This window comes from Tachypleus tridentatus, chromosome 7, assembly GCF_004210375.1.
Source record: "Tachypleus tridentatus isolate NWPU-2018 chromosome 7, ASM421037v1, whole genome shotgun sequence".
Taxonomy (NCBI): Eukaryota; Metazoa; Arthropoda; class Merostomata; order Xiphosura; family Limulidae; genus Tachypleus; species Tachypleus tridentatus.
This window is the reverse complement of record NC_134831.1, coordinates 146,925,708-146,946,102: the sequence shown is the minus strand read 5'-3', so window position 1 is coordinate 146,946,102 and position 20,395 is coordinate 146,925,708. Positions and strand designations below refer to the sequence as shown.

At 32.1% G+C, this 20,395-nt stretch overlaps 1 protein-coding gene across 3 annotated transcripts in view; it reads left to right on the top strand.

Moving 5' to 3' along the window:
• The window catches only part of LOC143256852 (protein O-mannosyl-transferase Tmtc3-like), a 136,569-nt gene that overhangs the window by 52,733 nt on the left and 63,441 nt on the right, over positions 1-20,395 (top strand). For 2 of the 3 annotated variants that reach the window (XM_076514614.1, XM_076514612.1), the window contains exons 2-4: positions 8,387-8,588; positions 9,609-9,745; positions 10,409-10,490. In XM_076514614.1, the coding sequence (XP_076370729.1) occupies positions 8,397-8,588; positions 9,609-9,745; positions 10,409-10,490 (411 nt within the window). In that variant the 5' untranslated portion in view covers positions 8,387-8,396. Of the gene's footprint in view, positions 1-8,369; positions 8,589-9,608; positions 9,746-10,408; positions 10,491-20,395 lie in introns of all 3 variants that reach the window. The other variant, XM_076514613.1, reaches the window with a different exon arrangement.

The window sequence follows — 20,395 nt, the reverse complement described above, 5'->3', positions numbered from 1 at the left end:
CGTTTTTGTTAATTAGACATTTATTTAATATAATTTAGTCATTATAAACTGAGCTACAACTTTCACCATATCCTAAATAGTGAGGGTAACTGTTATTTATACGTAGTTATATCATTATTTTATAGGTATTTTTAACAATGGATTGTGTTTTTAATGATACGGATCATGAAACACTTACTATAAGCTTCAACTAGTTATTTTAATGTATGAATAAGTAATTTTGTTTCTTTGATCTTTGTATGATCATTTTTTAATGTAATAAACTTTGTATTATCACTAAAAATATTATTATTTTTGAAACATAAAGTTTATTCAATCGAACGAAACTATTACCATTATAAAATATCAGTATAACTATTTTATCATTTGTAATGAAATTCCTTAGAGATATAAACCTTTTATTTTGCTGATATTACGTGGTTTACATCCAAAATTATAATTCTGAAACGATGACAAAGCTAATATACTTCTTCTAGTTTTAATATTATCAAAATATTCAAAACTGTCACGTAAAGCTGTCTGTTTTGAAATTTGTTGTTGTAACTGTTAAAAGACAACTGATAATCTTAGAATTTAACTTTGAAGGAAGAAATACAAATGATATGCCATTCATTTTTTCTATTTCGTTCAATTTCTGTTATATTTAATTCTATATAAATAATTTGGTTTCTAAATGTAAAGAGACCTCTTGAAATTTTTTCAAAGTTTTTATTTACTTATATTTCTGCTTAATTTCGAAATTTATTTTCACTATTTTAATATAATAATATTATGTTGATTAATGAAAAACTTATTGATACTTTAAATAATGAAATGTACCAATCAGAAGGTACAAGCAATGGAAAATCAAAGAAAAAACTCTATTATCAAATAATATAGCATACTAAAATAAATAGTTATAACGCATATCTAATATGCTAATGAATTAATAGACCATAAAAAATACACTAAAATCATTCCTTCCTAAGTTTATAAGACAAGAACACAATTGAAAACATAATAAGTAGTTTCTGGAGTTAATGGTAATTATTTTACAAAATAACTAAAAATCAACTATGCATTCATATTAATACATCATGTTAAAAATAATGAACACAATAGGTATTAATAGATTAATTAATCATGTAAATTAATATAGAATTAAGAACTAAATACCCCTACCTAAAGTACTAAGCTATGGATAATAACATTCTAAATTGTGATTCAAACATGTATATATCTGACTTCACACCTCGAACGTAAAAATATAGTTAGTGTGATTAGGGTTAAGATAAAGAAATGTATATAAATCTTATAAAGAAATAGAAAGTAGATCTTAATAGTACCTGAAACGCCAAAACTTTCAAGGCAAAGGTTGTTTGGGTTTTATATTCTGGGATAATTTTGTATGTAACAAATAGAGTGCATTATAGACATATATCTGTGTGATTAATGTTTGTCTAGTATATACCATACACTACGTAAAATGTTATGGACTAAAAACGGACATTAACAAACTAAGCTTGGCATTATATTAACGCTGGGCAAACGACGTAAACTATGTGCGTGTTTCAAATGATACATCGGCTGTGCGCTACAAAAAGGGATTTCTAAATATAATGATCACTCAGGTAACAGTCAAAACCTGCATGACCAAAGCACACTCTACATTCTATCTATATATAATATGACTACCGACGTTTGAGTGTTTGATTAAAGTTGCAGAAGGAAGCTTTGAATATTCTAGAGAGCTCGTAAATTCAGCTCCTGAAAATTGTTCTGGTTTGTTTGTTTGTTTATTTAGAAGTTAGCATATAGCTACACAATTGATTATATGTGATCTGCCTACCATGGGTATCGAAAGTCGGTTTTAAAAAAACCGTTAAAAGTGTGAAATGTTCGTCAGTTTATCTTAATTCTCTGATTATAAAGCTTATAGATATTGTAATGCGTAAACAAAATACTTATTATGATAATAAGATTTAGGTACATCTCATTTAGAACATAACAGTAATCAACGCGAGTAGATATTTGCTCGAAGTGTTATAACCACGTGAAGTTTGAATGTGTTTTCGGTAATTACCCAAACAGTTTCGTTTACGATTATTTTTCTTATCTTAATTACATAAATATCATTATTTGAAGTCTCATAAACATCAAAAATGTTGAAGTACGAATAATATTTATGTAAACTCGTGAGAATATTAATTAATTAGCTGTTTCAAGTACGATGAAATTATAATAAACTATTAACGATGAAACTACAAAAACTGAACATCAGTAGGTGTGTTAAACCAAACTGGAAAATCACAGTGAACATAATTTGATCTGAAGTATGCACTATAGTAACTAGCAAGTTTCATAATTATATTCCTATTAAAGCAGGATATAACTCCTTAATTTTGTTACTGTATTACTCCTCGTAAGTTACCGGTAGTTAAGGCGAGAGCATATAATGAAATGCAGAAAGTATTTGGTTAAATGAGTAATTTCGCAAAGAGTTTATTATATATATACAGTTAAATGAATGATAAAATTATTTAGAAATTTAAGTAGATAATGAAGTATTTTGTCAAATCGATAATTATTTGATGTAGTGAATACAGAGTCTAGTGAATAATTAGTAAACTAGTGATATTTTCAGTTCTTGATTCTCAGCAGACACTTTTGTTTTTTAATAAAAAGTTTGCTATGTTTGGTTTAATTTATTTCGAATTTTGTGCAAAGATATACAAGGGATATCTGCGCTAGCTTTCCATAAATTAGCTGTGGAAGACTAGAAGAAAGTAGATAGTCATCACCACTCATAAATTTAAGATTTAAGGATTTTTGAAAAATACGCTAATCAGGAAATTATTTTTCTTTTGAAAATTATTTAAATTACATAGATAATAATAATAGGTAAATACTATTGACAAATTCTACACTTACAATAACAGAAACATGAGAAGTTTTCATACCTACCACAAAGTGTGAAAAGAAAAAAAAAGTATTTTCCGACGTCACATCCATTTCTTGTGTATAGCTAACTTTTTATATTTAATTAAATTCTCCACTTTCTTCAAAGCTTTAATAGTGTATAATAAACTAGCTTACGTATCCCACATCTCGAAATGAATTATTTTTATAGTTGATAATTGTATTTGCAAGAGATATAAAGGATTCACGCTTTACACAGTCAATAAAACTGGTAACGAACATATTTGCGCGATAACATCTTTAACTGGTATAGATTTTCTGATAACACCCATTTAACACATAGAATAGAGCCGGTAACGAACATCCCTGTCTGAAAACACCTTTTACAAATACATATTTTATAACGAAACCTATTTAATACATACAGTATAGTTGATAATGAGTAAATTATTTGATAACATCTTTAACGGGTGTAGATTTTATAATAAACCTCTTATATTTTACAACATTAAACACTCTTCCATAGACAGTTTTATTTTAATTAGTAAGAGAAGTTTCGAAACTAGGCTTTTTACCACATTAAAAAGATAATTATGTTTGTTAAATTATATACAAATATGCACAAAAACTCTTGAATACATCATTTTTAACCATTTCCAAACCATCTATAACAGCTAATTTTGTGTGTGTTGATAAAATACAAGCTATTTCATAACATCCTGATGGGGATACACTGCAAACATTACTTAAATATTACACTGTTTACAGACGTGTTTAGGCCCTGGATGTGTGGTGAGATACGTGGTCTTTCCCAACACAAAAAGTATCAGTGCCATTACATCCAACAACGAAAAATTCCCAAAGTTAGTTTCCATCGTAACTTATATTTATTATACGACCAGAAAGGATCACTAATAAAACGTGTGCAATATAAGGAAAAGAAATAGTAACAAGTATGATAAATTCAGCAGGAGCTGACTTTAGGCACGTCCTAATCAGACACACACTTTAACTAAGCTGCATCTCAGATAACAAAACTCGCCTTTCTTAACTTGTCTCAACAGGACTCTTGAGTTCTGACTCAGTCGGCTTGTAAAACTCATTGCCATTTTTACCATACGTGCCAATGTTAAGTAGTCTTAAAAGATTAAAATGTCAAACGTAACTAAAACATTTTAAATAATTTTGTTAAAACGTATTTTAAAAATAAAGAGAGCTATCTGAGAAGAGCTGTTTTTGAATGCATAATATTAAATATGCACCACTGGTTTTGAATTGATATATTTTTATCTGTATAATATAAATAAAGCCTCTCTTTCTATAACAGTGTGATTGTTTCACATATATTGATTTTCCCTAAAAATTATGAAGTATGTTTCGCTGAATAACAGGAGATTCGACAGAAAATGCTTCACGGAGCAAACTGAATTTTGTGGATGTGAATGAGTTTCTAAGACTAAAGAAGCTGGATACAACGTATTATAAAATCAAACAATTTTTATAAAGGTCCCAAACATTCAGATGTAGTATAATTACAAAGGATAACACCTTTACAGAAGAGGGCTCTCTACGTACCAAACACTCGTTTCTCTCAAGAAGTGTTATAAAGCTGTAAAAGTTGCTGAAACCGTTCCATTACATAACAATAATGTTATTCACGTGACATTTGGTCATTACCATCGAAATATAAGGAAAGCTATATCATTAAAGAGTCTATCTTACCTGCCAATACAAAATATCACTATATTCTTTCACATAGTATGTATAGCTCTATAAGTATTTTTTCAAAGAAAATTCACAGGTGATACCCTAGGCGAATGACCCAAACCAACGAGTATCTTGGCAAAAGGAGGAAAAGACTGTGGTTACTTTTGTGAGTAATGTTCTACACAAAATTACATATATTTTCATAGAAGAAAATTTGAAAAAATGCTCTATGAAACAAGGAATAGTAAATATATGGTATTGTTGCACACCACAGCCGCTCCTATGCTCTTTGATTATACTGACTCTTATTCAAGACCAATATCTTGATTCTTAACTATAGTAGACTATCTGTCAAAACCAGTAAAATTTCATCTTCGGAGCTTTTTAGTATGAATCTAATGGTCTTAATTTCCTTTTTACTGTTAAAGTGTTTGTTGTTTTTTGGAAATAATTGAAAAGTACAATAGTTCAATGGTGATTTGTTACATATGTCTGAAAATAGAAGTGCTTTGATTTCAACCGGCTTTTTTCCATTTTTTGAACAAAGACAAAAGATATCAACGCCTAGCCGGAAGCCCATGTCGAAATGGAATTTTATCATTATGGATATTTTATCACTAAAAAGAGGGACCTTTTTCAAAAGAAATGGCTTCCACATAATCATAACACTACTGGGATTTGATCTTGATATTTGAAGTGACTCTCCTTACAGAAGATTATCATTATAACACATTCCTATGACAATCACGGAGCTCTTTTTTTCCTAAGTGAAAAATAAAATACGACATTGTACTGTAAAAATTCATTTTGAAATGACTTTTAACCCCATGTGTAAAAACATTTTGACAAACTCAATTACAGTAGCTTTGTCAAACTTATTTCTCATTTAAGGTAACGAAAAACTGATATTTATCACTAACCAGACGATTTTCTAAAATCAGTTTTCATTTTAGAGAGAGATGACATTGAAGATCTTTGATACTGATTTTTATTGCAGTGAATGTGTCATTTACCAGTTGTTGTACAAAACCCTTTACACTGGAGAGTTTTCCTTTAGAACGTCCTGGCCAATTAATGTTTTTTTTTTCTCATTGAGAAATAATGTTCTATACAAGTAAAACACTTTTTCAATATATTACTGAAATTATTGATATCTCTTTTAGATACAAACAACTTGATTCTGTACGTTTATAGCGTAGTCTGTAGGGACTGGAATGGCAATCTTTTATCGTAAATCAAACAAAACTTTTATCGTTAACCAGTGATCTACCCAAAATGTTATTTGTATCTGATGCTAGAGGACGTGTATGACTTTCTCAAACGTAAACACAAAATATAACGATCGAAGTAACTCTTATACGGTAAAAGTAACTGAATAAATTTTAGAACTACTTATACGTTTCAACGATATTAATATTTGTTGTTGTTTTTTTAAAGCCTAAACGTATGGACATTCTACTGATACGTCTACGGTAAGTTTACAGTCTTTAAATGCTAAAATCCAAATTTCAGTTCCTGATACAGTTAGTTGTTTTCAATGCACATAGTTTGTACAAGCACTTCCAACATGTGAATTAGTTTATATGAGCAGTCAAATTTTAAAGATAAGTTCAAAGCCTATCGAGTCAATGTTTCATATTTTTTTCAAAATTAAGAGGTGTTTTTGCTATGTGCCACACACACACACACAATGTAGGTCTCTTCGCTTTCTAAAACACGTTCCACCATGGTTCATCACTAATTTACAAACCTACATCGCTATAATCCAAGGTTCGATTTTCGGTGGTGGTCAGAGCACAAATAAATCATTGTGTAGCTTTGCGCTAGAGCAACAATAACGTTTCAAAACAATTACAAAACCTTTGGGACTTCTCTAAGCTCAATAATATGAGTGATATATAAAATAATAAAAACAACTCCCTTGCTTTTAATGTAGTACGAATATATTTTTTGCAGCATTCTCTTAATGCGAAGCATAAATTAATGTTTTCGCAGAAAGTTAAAATGCAAACAACAATATATTTTTTCGGAAAGAGCTTCAAATGTAATTTCTGTATTTTGAAATAATGTATAAATTCTTATGCCACAATTTATCAACTGTTGAAGTTTTATTAACTGAAATTCTATGTGCGTTATCTTGCTTAATTGCATTATTTGTCTTATGGCAGCACACTTATTGTAAACATGAAATGTTTAGCTGCCATAATAAAGAAAACAAAACGTATTGAATTTCATCCTTGCGGCAGAAGTTTGCTGTGATTATTTCTTTTCTCTCTGTTTTCTAATTCGTCAGACGACCAAGGACAGTCAGTTTCTTTGATATTACAGGATTTAACATTTTCATTCGTGGAAGCCTAAATAAAAAAAATAACAAACGCTAGTACTACTCCTCCAATATAATAATAGTATGAACACAATAAATCTTTCACAGCACTGAAGAATAAGAAATCTTTGACGTAAGTGATTTTTCTTTCTTTTGGTATATATATATATATACAATGTCATTTACCTTTCCAATTCGTTTATATACTTCTCAGTGGGATCCAAAGTGCCTTTCAGAGGAAATAAAATCTTTTTTCTGCAATTTATTATTTATTAGTTTTTGTTCTTGTTGTTGAAATATGTCTGTTGAGGGTCAACTAAAGAAGGAAACAAATCGATTGAACGTAAGTGTATTTAGTGATTTATTATTATTACTTAATTCATATTTGAAATGAAATTAGCCCGGATTACAGAGATTCAAGGTCTTTAAACTTAGTTAACTCTGGTTTGCAGACCTTGCAAATGTATATAGCAAAAATGTTTATGTTGTGAATGAGGTATCTCTTAAAATTTTTTTTACCACTATCACACTGAATCAGTAAAAGGGAAATGGGGCCCGGCATGGCCAAGTGGGTTAAGGCGTTCGACTCACAAGCCGAGGGTCGCGGGTTCGCGCCCGCGTCGCGCTAAACATACTCGCCCTCCCAGCCGTGGGGGTGTATAATGTCACGGTCAATCCCACTATTCATTGGTAAAAGAGTAGCCCAAGAGTTGGCGGTGGGTGGTGATGACTAGCTGCCTTCCCTTTAGTCTTACACTACTAAATTAGGGACGGCTAGCACAGATAGCCCTCGAGTAGCTTTGTGCGAAATTTCAAAACAAACAAAGCATATATCGTACCAAAGAATAGTTTTTATTTGCTGTTAAATTATGAATAGTCCCCCGCTGGTACAGCAGTAATTCTACAGATTTAAAACTCTAAAATCAGGGGCTCGATTAACCTTGGGGGACTCTGCAGATAACCTGATGTGGCTTTGCTATAAGAAAACACACACCCTTCAACAAGTGTTTTAAGTAGAAATGTTTGAAATAAAAATTTTGATAATTCGTTGTATTTAATTAATCTAATGTACCATTCTAATATTCAATGAATTAATAACAATAACGTAATAAAGAATAAATAAACTTAGTATTAAACACCAACAGTTATTTTATGTTTACTAATGACGTAAGTAAATTACTAAATATTATGTGCTTACTAAATCTATATTAAAATAATTGGAAATCACTATAGCGTTCTTTCTAAAGAGAATTTGGTGTATGTAATTCTTTGCTGTCATTAATTTTTCTAAGTATCAATTAATTTCGAAATTTCAATGTTATTATGTTCTTTATTTAGGTCCTTTTTATTTCGAGAAATACATTTTGTTGAGTGATCACAACTGGCCAAGAAATAATTAATCTAGAATTTATAGAAACAAGTTCATATTTACTTTTGCCAGTCTCTTCTGTTTCTCAGTATTACAACCATGAGCACACAACCAGACAGATTTTATCCTCTAGCCATTGCAGCCACAGCCTTAACAGTATACAGTACCTCCCTTGGGGGTAACCTTGTGTTTGACGACGTAGCCGCCATTCAGGAGAACAGAGATGTGAGACCTTCTAGTTCTTTGCTTAATCTTTTCCTTAATGATTTCTGGGGAACTCCATTGCAGAAGGTTTGTAATTTATCAATTCAATCCTTTCTCTCCAGTAGGTTTATAATAAATTTATTTGTTCTTTTAAGCTAATATCCGTGTTCATCTAGTTGAGACGTAACAATATCATGTATCAATAGAAACAGCTTAATACGTCTTAACACATATTATCATAATATTATATATGGTTATTTTCTTTTTATGTTTTTCTGTATTTATGTTCACAAAAAATACCTTATGTATGGTAAGTACAGTTTGCAGGACAGCATTTCAGAAATAATTTATTTTTTAGGGGAACATCAATCTTTTAAAAATGACTTTATTTCTCTTTTATAACATAAACTTGTATAAAGCTATACTGTGCTCTTTGTAATCAAATTTTTGTAATATTTAGATCTTCATTTATTCAATTATTAAATAACCTATTTATGGAGCACTTTGGTAATGTTTTTACCTTTCAAGTTCCGCCTGGCATGGCTAAACGCGTAAGGCGTGCGACTCGTAATCCGAGGGTCGCGGGTTCGTTCGCCGTGGGGCCGGTCAATCCTACTATTCGTGGGAGCCCAAGTGTGGGCGGTGATGACGAGTCAATCCCACTATTCGTTGGTAAAAGAGTAGCCCAAGAGTTGGCGGTGGGCGGTGATGACTAGCTACCTTCCCTCAAGTCTTACACTACTAAATTAGGGACGGCTAGCACAGATAGCCCTCCAGTAGCTTTGTGCGAAATTCCAAAACAAACAAACCTCCTGTCAAATTCTGTATTTTTATTCTATATTGCAGCAGAGTATTTTGAATAAAAATCTGAAAATATTTTGAAAACAGTTACTACCATTTTAATGTTAGTGGTTGAGATACTGTATTTTTATAAATGATCATATTTTAAGTATGTTTCATTACGATTATGGAAAAATCTATGATTATTTCCGCTTTATTATGTTGTACCACATACGCATACATGACTTCTAGTGACTTTCATTATATTTTGACCTTAAAATGCTGGTCACTTTTCTTATTCATTACGAATATTTATCTGCCAAGCAGGAACAAAGCCACAAGTCGTACCGTCCTTTCACTGTCTTCACATTCCGACTTAATTATGCCGTCCATGGCCTGCAGCCTTTGGGTTATCACGTGATCAATGTTTTGCTTCATGCCTTAGTATGCGTCTTGTATTACAGGTAATATTATGTTTCATGTTAATCTTAGACCCTGGTGGGGTTACTATTGTAATAATTTTATGCTAATCACATTCTATAGGAAATGTATTTACGTTGTTATGACCCTGACTCTGGTATTGAAATATTAGACAAATCATTTATTGTTGTGTTTCTAAATTTTGTAATAACATTGTGATTTGTTAGCAGGAGATTAATGGTGCTTATAATTAAGTTAAAAGCTAATAATTATTAAGTCCTGTATTGTTTGCGATGTGAATTGATTGTTGACTTATGTCTCTGTCATGTAAATTAATATTAAAGATTTGGTTAGAACCCCCAGTCTCGAAACGACTTTGCATATAGTTTTGGCTACTACTGTAAACAATAATCAAGTCATTCACGCAGAGCATATCCATCAGATGTTCTATTCTGTTCGAGGAATACCAACATATGAATCCACAAGCTGAGAGACACCACTAATAACTAATACACTTTTTCTCACCTTATTACCATTTATAAATAGTAGACCGCCTTATCGGTAAATGTCAAATAATTATGCAGTTCCTGGACTTATCGCAAGTGAAAATGAATCAATAATTTATTAGAAAGCTTTCATTGCTTTAGGTTTTAAGCAGTAAGATAATATTAACTGAAAGTTCGATTTAAGATACATTTTTATTACAGATTGTGTTTCCTCTTCTTGCCTCGTGTTGTCAGCTTTGTCGCGGCCATTTTGTTTTCCGTCCATCCGATTCACACAGAAGCAGTAAGTAATTATTGTTATTTTTCTCTATTTTAAAAGTTTCAAAGGAAATACACATGCTACATTCATAATCTAAACTACAATATTTACATATTACTCTGTACACTGCGTTTCATTTCTTGTTACTTTCCGGTTACAACTCTTCTGTGCGTGATATGTCCGTGGTGATAACTTACAACACGCAAGTTTTTGAAATAAAGCCAATTTTACATGTAAGATGTGTTTACTATAACGCCTTCTATACAAGAGTCTAGGAAATTTAGTGGCAGTTTAATTAACTTAGTAATTATGTTTAAAAGTAGATTAACAAAGAAAATTTGTATAAGCTTAATTGGCACGAAGGATATGAACTGAAAAATTCATACACAGAACTGATCTATGCAAGCTTTCACTTCGATCACCAGTAGCCATACTAAAGAGCTCAACAGCAACTAATAGAATCTTTCACCTGTCGTATAAAATATTATTCATTATAAACATTTACCTAAAATGAACCACTTTAAAGCTCGAGTCAAAAACAAGTTTAAACAAGGATTACAGGAACAAAGAATGAAACTTAAAATGTGAGCTTCCAAAGAAAATTATTCGAAGAAATTAATAATTGTCCAAGTAAAATAGTCCTGAAATATTTGTATATGTGGCATACGTTTGTGGGTTTATTATGAAACTAATGAAGTGACTTTAGAAGCATGTCTTGCTCGGACTACTTTTTACTGTTTTACTGTTTACATAGCAGCAAGTGTGGAATATTTTGCAAGCATTTGCATAACAATTTGACAAACGAAACAGTTTGTTTTCAGTTAAGTAGTGCATTAGGTTGAGAAAACACACACCTGCTCATCTTATCTCTTCTAACCAGACAAAGTGAGTTCTGGTTTATTGCATTGAATTGTTAGACCGATAAACACGAATGTGGATAAAGAAATACGTTATCAGAAGGACCCCCACTTACTGAACGTTTTTTTCCTCCAGTGAAAGATGATAAATATATTGCAGTAAACTGGATTCATTAGCACATTTTCAAGTCGCATTCCTAAATAAATACTGATTCAGTCTATAGATACATTTTTGCATGGTTGGGAAAAAATAGTAGAAAGGTCAACTTCCGTCGTGTCACTTCCAACGTGTTTATTTTTTAAAGTAACAACATATGGTTCAGAGTATATGTTGGTACATAAATAGACTAAGAGGGATTCACTATTTTTGTGGAACATACGAAAGTGCAGGCCACTTACATTGATAAGTTACACAATCTTCAGAGTAAAACGTATTCATGTATGGCTGAGGCACATACAAAGGATATCATTATGAATAAATTCCTTGGAGGAGTATTCCCTTTGGCAACATTAAGAGGTGGAAAATCTTGTTTTTATAGAAGTGCTCTCCACGGTGTGGAAGTTTAAAAGGAAGCACTCGTAGATAGTAAAGAAAAAATATTTGTAGCTCACTGTATATTTTAAGTTAAGCACAAAGCAACATAATGGGTTATCAAAACCCAGATTCTTGCATTGTGAGTCTGCAGACATATCGCTGTGCCACTGGAGTGGGTGTATATAGTTCAGAGAGAATGATTTTATGTAAACTGCTTTATCAGTTAAATAAAATATATATCCGAATTATTTCTGAAACGAATGATTTAACGTTATCTCAAGACGTGTCGCGCAGGTGTTAGAGACGAAAGAGCAAAATGATTCCTTTCTTAACTACAGCCGTAATATAAATCAACACCAGTCATTTTTCCAACTATCTAATAACAGAGAAAGACAGGAATTAGTGAGTGAGACTGGGTAATTTAAACTAACGTTTTATGTATTGTTGCCAATCTGAAAAGAACCCGAAACTGTCTTAAGATGTTGTTCAGTAGTAGTGTTAATAATAAATAATAATAATGTAATGATAGTACGTAAACCGTGCTGTTATCAATATTGAAATTAATACCTGATAAATACCCTTAGCATAGTTAATGTAATTGAATGTCATCAAATATTCCTGAACTACCGAAAAGTTATTGAGTATTCTGGAACACGAACTTCTGGAACATTTTTGGAATGCAGATTGAAAGTCAGTGAACTTACTCAAATCGAATTTTTGAGAGAGGTTGTGATGACATTCGCGTGTGAAAATTTTTACACTCTAGAAGTTTCTAGAGTTCTATAATAGTATATAAATGTCGCTAAGGGTAGTGTGAAGTTAGTACCTTCTGTAGAGACCTAATTGACTGGCAAAAGCCAACACGCTCGAGCTTTTTATGAAACGTGGAATTGTGTGTGACAGTTACAAAAAGCTGGAATTGTATTTGACAGTGAAACTGGACTTGTTAAGGCATTTTGTATTAGGAAATTCTTGATTCTGACCAGATCACTTAATGTTCCGTAATTTTGTAATCATATCAATATTGCTTCATAGCTGTATAAATATTGTTAGATTAATAACTGTGTTAATATTGTCTATGTAAAATTATTATTATTGTGATTTAATAAATTTGTGAATAATTATTATTGTAAATTGGCTCTGTCTTGTTTATTGGTTTCACGATCGATAATTTATACCGTAAAAGAGATTGGGCGTTTGTCCAGGATCTGAAATTATTATACTTGACCAACTTTTTTTTGATAAATTGTAAATTTTAGTAAATTGAATTTTAAGTTTTGGTTTCGAAATGAAACCATCAAATAGCCAACATGATGTTTGAGGTAGTTAAATGTTTGAAAACTCCATCCTAGAGTGGTTTGACAATTTAAGGAAATTTGACTTAATATTATTAACTAAACACTATCAGTTACCTCATAAGTTTTCGATGAGACGGCAGGAAATCAGGATTTTAATATTTAAATATTTAGTTGAAGAAGAAGTGCTTAATGAAGATGTACTAGAGTTAGTAGATGTGGTAAAATTAGAATGGTAAAGATATAAAAAAACAGAATTAAAACTGAAGCAGAAAGAATTACAAACATATATTAAATTAAAGGGACTGGAATTATCTAGTAAGTCAAACTCCACCCCACCGTTTTCATTTGGTAGCAGCAATATTTATGCAGCCTAGTGAGACTAGTGTCAAACTTTCAGCAATAAGAAATCGATAAAAACTTCTTACATTTTGAAAGCTGCCACCATGCTGAAATAGCCAAAAGACGTTTTGACTCTGCTATTACAGAGTATGCTAATTAATAAAGCCAGAAAAATATTTTCGGCACTTCTACTAAAGAAAATAGTGGGTAAGACATTGTTAAACAGACAATTTTTAAGCTTATGAGTTAGTGCTAAAAACTTACAGGCAGAACTTAAGAAAATCCAGTAAAAAGGAAAAGTAAAGATGTGTGGAATTTGCTCGATAGAAAGAACAACCATTATAGCTATTATCTAAAAAATTAAATACAAATTTAACCAGCTGACCAGCCTATTTTGATCTAGAAATTTCAAACATTTATCCAGTCGGAAATAAAAATGCTCTTGGATGAGCAGAATTTCGAAAACTTAAGCCAAACAGCAATAACGGTTAATGACAATGCTCTCACTCACAATCTCAGTTTAGGAAAAGGTATTCAAAGTTATAACATGTTTACAAGTAGGACTGGACCCAAACAACTGGTTTCTCATCAAAGGATCAAATTCGAGTTCTTACCAGAACCAAACTTAAACAATGGAATGCCAATAAGTCTTCTAGTTCAGGGTCGAGTAACTTGACTCGAGCAAAAGGTGTATCCGTGTGTACTTACTGTAAGAAACAGAGGCAAATTATATCTGAGTGTTGGGTTCTTCAGGGAAACAAAGGAAAGAAAATGGATCTTACCATAGTGAAATGCTCTGTTAAGTTTTTAAGTGTTAAAAATCTAATAAAGGTGAGAAGATTAGAGCCTGAATTTATGTAGGAATATAAACCCTTTATATGAGAGAGACTTGTTTCACTAGTAGGTCACAATGCCTACTTACAACTCATTAATAATTTGAAAAATACCTGAATCTCACACTTTTATTAAAGTGTATTCTGCCACTGTCTGAGAAATCTTCAGCTGTACCTAGAGTTCTTATTTAGGGTGTAGTGTTAGGCTGTTTGAATATGCCATCCATGTTGTAAATTAAGTCAGATATTATTTCTGGACCTGTAGCAGTGTGTGCCTGGCCGACTCTTCCAGTAAAGGGCGTTCCACTATTGCTAGGCAACGACCTAGCTGATGACAAAGTCATCATGAACCCGATTGTGTACTTAGAGTTCTGCAAACAGAGTGATTGTGAATACGAGGAACTTCAGATATTTATCTTGCTATAAGCAAAAGGTTCTCAGTTGAAGAAAGACTCTTGACGACATAAAACCTATTGATAAAAGAGTTAACTTAAATAAAAGACTAGAACATACCTTTTTCAGTAAGCTCAATGAGGATGAATTCACTTCTCCTATACCTAATAATAAAGATATTTCAAATGAGAGAGAGGAAGCTCTGTCTACACCTAACATGGATTATGAAGCAAAATTATTGAGCTGGAATAAGATTATTGCCGACTAGGAAAAGGACCTTGAAGTGAGTAGCTTACGTCAGAGGTCACTAATCTCTGAGGAAGCAGAGAGTGGTGCCGTATGTTATTGCCTTAATAATTTATTATAGTGCGAAAGTGGAGACTACCTAATATAGCAAGATACTTGTTCTAAAGCTGTATAGGAAAGATGTTATGAGATCAGTCCACTGTATGCTCATGGCTGAACACCTGAGAGTACGGAAAACCTGCTATAAAAATTTAAGTTATTTCTATTGGCCAACTGCCCAGAAGGATATGGCAGAATATTGCGGGTCATCCATGTGTGCTGGTTCGTCGGCAAACCTAATCAAAAACTAACCGATACCCCATTCCAGCTCATACCAGCATTTGATGAATCATTCAGTCAGTTTATTCTGAACTGTATAGGCCCACATTCGAAAAAACAAGTTAAGGAATCAGTACCCACTAACAATAATGTGTGCATCAAGTCGATTTCCTAAACCAATACCCTTGAAGAATATTAAAGCCGCCATTATTACAGAAGCTCTGACAAACTTTTTTACCTATGTAAGTTTGCCAAAGACAGTTCAGTCTGATTGAGGGCTGAATTTTGAGTCATAATTATTTCAGCAGATTATGTGTCAGTTAGGGATTAAACAATACAAATTTAGTGTTTATCATCCAGAATCCTAAAATGGTTTGCAATGCCTTCGCCAACTACTGAAAAATACGATTTGAACATACTATTTGTAATTTCGGAAAGACTGGCATGAGAAGACTCATTTACTTTTTTGCCCAAGAAGCTATTCTGGAGTAACTTGGTTTTAGTTCTTAGAGCTTGTATTTGTTCATATCAGTATGGAAATTAATGAAACTACTCAAAGAGAATTGACTTTGTGAAGATACCGACATGAATCTGCTTTACTATGTGTCAGGATTTAGGCATAATCTTATGGGAGCACTTACAACTGCGAAAAAATTCTCAAGAAAGCCAAAGCAGAATGAAGCATGTGCATGATAAGCACTCAAAGAAAAAGGTTTTTAAGCCAAGTGATGAGGTTCTTGTCTTTTTGCCTATTCCATGGCATGTCTTACAAGCTCAGTATTTTGGTCCTTACGAAATTGAGTCAAAGGCAGTGACTTAGAGTAAACTGTCAAAACTCCGTGGCAACAGAAGTAAAAATAACATGTTGAAAAAAGTACCTTAAAAGAGATGACTATCAAACTGTTATGCTACTTGACACCTCAGTAACTGCCCACAAAAGTGACCAGATTCAAAAACAAAAGAAGAGATTTATGGAAATGATGGGTTATAAGAGAATCAGAATATACTGATTACAGAATAAATTGAAACATTAAGATGTACTTTCAGACTTGGGGTCAAAATTGTATCATCTAATTTTTACTCAACAAGAAGAATTGAAAAACTTAATTCAGAAGTTTGTACTTTCGTCTTCTGATGTACCAAACAGAATTGACCTTGTTAGACATGTTGTAGATGTTGGTCATGCTACTCCTAATAAACAACATCTTTACTATACTAGTCCTGTGATGTTAAGTTAAATATATATTGAAGAATAACATCATTGAGCCAAGTAACAGTGAATGAAACTCACCATGTGTTGTAGTAGTACCTGAGCTGGATTAGTCTTACAGGTTTCATATCGATTTCAGAAAGGTTAATTCTGTAACGAAGAGTGACTTTTATCCGATTTCTAGGATTAATTACTGTATTGACAGGATAGGTGATATTAATTATTTTAGTAAGTTTGACTTATTTAAAGGATAGTGGCAAGTCCAACTTATAGACAGAGCTGAAAAAAATATTAATTTTTCTAACCCCAGATAGACTTTTCCAGTACAAAGTAATGTCATTTGGTATGTAAAATGTCCAAACAACATTCCAATTGATCAACATTATGCTAACATTAGTGATTTCATTATATCAAATGATGACTGATAAAAGCATCAACAACAACGCCATGCCGTTTTCAAAAAACTGTCAACAGAGAAGTTTACTGTAAATGATGTCATGCCAATGTAGAGTAACTATGACATGCAGTAGGCCAAGGACAAATAAAGTATTTAATAACTGAAGTGGAAGATATTGTAAATTTTCCGACACCAATAAACAAAAGAGAATTGATGAGGTATCTTGGAATAGCTGGGTATTATAGAAAATTGTCTAAATTTTTCAACATCAGCACAAACTTTTAACAACTTAGTAAAAGCACAACATGTATGTGGAATAATCAATGCAACCATACTTTTGAAAGTATCAAAGTAATTCTAATGAAATCACCAGTTCTCAGAGCACCAGATTTTTCAAAGCAGTTCAAACTTGCTGTAGATGCTAACGATGTTCGTATTGGTGCTGTTCTGTTACAAGGAGATGATGATCATTGGACCATCTGGCTTGTTATTTTTCAAATTTGACAAACATCACAATAATTAATTCATTGCTGGGAAAGGATGTCTTGCTCTGTTGCTAGCGCTACAACATTTTTATGTCTATGTCAGCACTACCATTTGCCCTGTTCTTGTTTTCACCGACCACAAACATTTGACATTCATTATCAAAGTAATAAACAAGAATTAACGACTGTTAAGGTGGAGTTCGACTTTACAAGATCATAATTTGGAAATTAAACATATTAAAGGCAAGGGCAATGTTATTGCTGACACATTGGGAAGAGGTGGTTGAAATGTAACTATTATAAAGTTATTGCTTGGACAGGTTTATAAACGTGCCTTTGTAAAATTCCTAAATGTGAATGCCCAAACAACATTCCAATTGATCAACATTATGCTAACATTAGTGATTTCATTATATCAAATGATGACTGATAAAAGCATCAACAACAACGCCATGCCGTTTTCAAAAAATTGTCAACGGAGAAGTTGACTGTAAATACTACCAGGAAAATTAGTAGTCAGACGTAAGTCTTAATATTTTTAATATTGAACTTAATACCTGGTGTCAGAATTTAAAGGCCAAATAAATCTGATCAGAATCCTTAGCATAATTAATATGATTCATTCTTATTGAATATTCTTGTACCAAAGAAACGTTTTTGAGCATTCTGGAACGTTTGTGACTTAGGTCTAGAATCTATAAATTGTCAAAATGTTTTGGAATGTGGATTGGAGGTCAGTGAACTTATTGAAATCGAATTTTCCAGAGAGGATGTGATGACATTCACGTGCAGAAGTTTTACAGTCTAGAAGCTTCTGAAATTCTATGATAATATATAAATCTCATTAAGGATAGTGTGAAGTTAGTACCTTCTGTAGAGACCTAAACGACTACCGAAAGTTAACACGTTAGAGCGTTTAGAAAACTTGAAATTGTGTGTGCTGGTTAAAAAAAAAAAACAAGCTCGAATTGTATTCGACGAAGAAAATAGACTTGTTAAGGCATTTTCTATTAGGAAATTCTTGATTCTGAGCAGATTAGTTAAATTTTTGTATTTTTGTGATTGTATCAATAGTGCTTCATAATTGTGTAAATACTGTCACTATAAAATTATTATTATTGTGATATCATAAATTTGTGAATAATTATTATTGTAAACTGGCTCCGACTTGTTTTTGTTTTTACAATTGGTAATATATACTGTAACCAAAGGGTAGTGATCAACAAAGCACAAACTGGTTAAAATTTAAATTGATGTAACACTCTTAAGTTGCTTTAGTTGGTGGTATAGCTGTTTGTGAATTATTCTTTTAAAAGTCATAAGATAGAGGGTTTATAAGTGAATATTTTGCTTTTTCAAACTATACGGGGTAGGAGTGGAAGAGAAAGGTAGAATAAGCCTCACTTTTATTACTTAATTAATTGTTAATCTTACTCTAATAAAAATAGAGTCAAATTAATCTTAGTAGAAAGAAGTTTACTCTTAATAACACGTGATACTTCCAAAACAACGTAAGTGTTATGGTTACAGCAGTGTTATTATAGGCTCGTATTATAAATGAACGAAGTGTAAGTTATTTTAGAGGAAAATGAAGTAATGTATTTGTGCCTAATATAGGGCCTTTCATACGTACTAGTAAAATCTGTAATTCAGTAGTTGTGGAACACTCAGATATTATTACTTTAATTTTGATTTTTGTGTTTAAAATATGTATATCAAATTTCAGCTGTTATTTTTCTGTAGCGGACAGAAAAATGGCTAATATTTACTCTAACGCACTTTACCAGGAAACCAAAGTTTAAATTGTGTTGATTTTTTGTTGTTTATCTACGGTTTAAAAGTTTACTTTTATGTATCAAACAGGTTATCTCATTTTCAGCTTATCTTTGTGATGAAATTACAGACCGGCACGATCGTTCTTGTTTAGTATTCTCATGTAAAGCTACACAAGAACTTCTTGCTGATAGAATCTAATTTTGAAGTAAATAGACTAATGTAAAATGGTTAGTCAATAGCACTCCCCAAAACCTATTTAGTCACTATTTTCTAACCGAACACTAGGATCTGAGTGTCACTTTTATTGCTCACCCACAACCTAAAACGTGGCATCGGGACGCGGATCATGAATTCTCGAAGTCAAAGATCGAGATCAATAAACCTATGCATTCCTTAGTTAAACTCAAATCGAATTTCATAAAATAATGTAAAGACGAGATTATCACCCGATAATCGGTTTAAAAAACATCTGTTTTTTCCTTTCGAGAAGAAAAACTATTGTAACTTAGCTCTTAAGAAATGGTAAACACTTTCTCTTAAACCTGTGTACTTTGAGTTTTCTATGTAACCATGTAAGTTTTAAAGTGTATGATTAAGTAATTATAGTTTTTTCAAAGCAATGAATACATAAAGCAACCAAACCTTAAAATAAGTGGAAAAGTGTGATTTAGGAAGTAACGTTAACTGCTATTCGAACGGGATCTCATTATTTCATTTAATCATGTTGATTTTATTTCAATGGTAGTTTTATTGAGATTTGCGTCGTCTCTAGGTATAGTAATTTGCTTTGAAAAGAGTTTCTGATGCAAATCTTTCGACCATCATGATAATATATGTCAATCCTTTCGAGTTAAAATAATTTAGTCATTGGTTGGCTTAGAAACTATGTACAAAATCTCCATTTTTACTTCATATATTGTCCCTTAAACAATTTCTTTCTCTGAATTCAGAATATACTTTGTCGATCCAAATGTGCATTAATTGTGTCTCAAATATTTTTTGTTTTTCTTTTTGAATTTCGCGCTAAGCTTCACGAGGGCTCTCCGCGCTAGCGGTCCCTAATTTAGCAGTGTAAGACTAGAGGGAAGGCAACTAGTCATTACTACCCACCGCCAACTCTTGGAATACTTTTTTACCAAAGAACAGTGGGATTGACCATCACGTTATAACGCCACCACGGCTGAAAGGGCGAGCACGTTTGGTGCGACGGTGGTGGTGATGACTAGATGCCTTCCCTCTAGT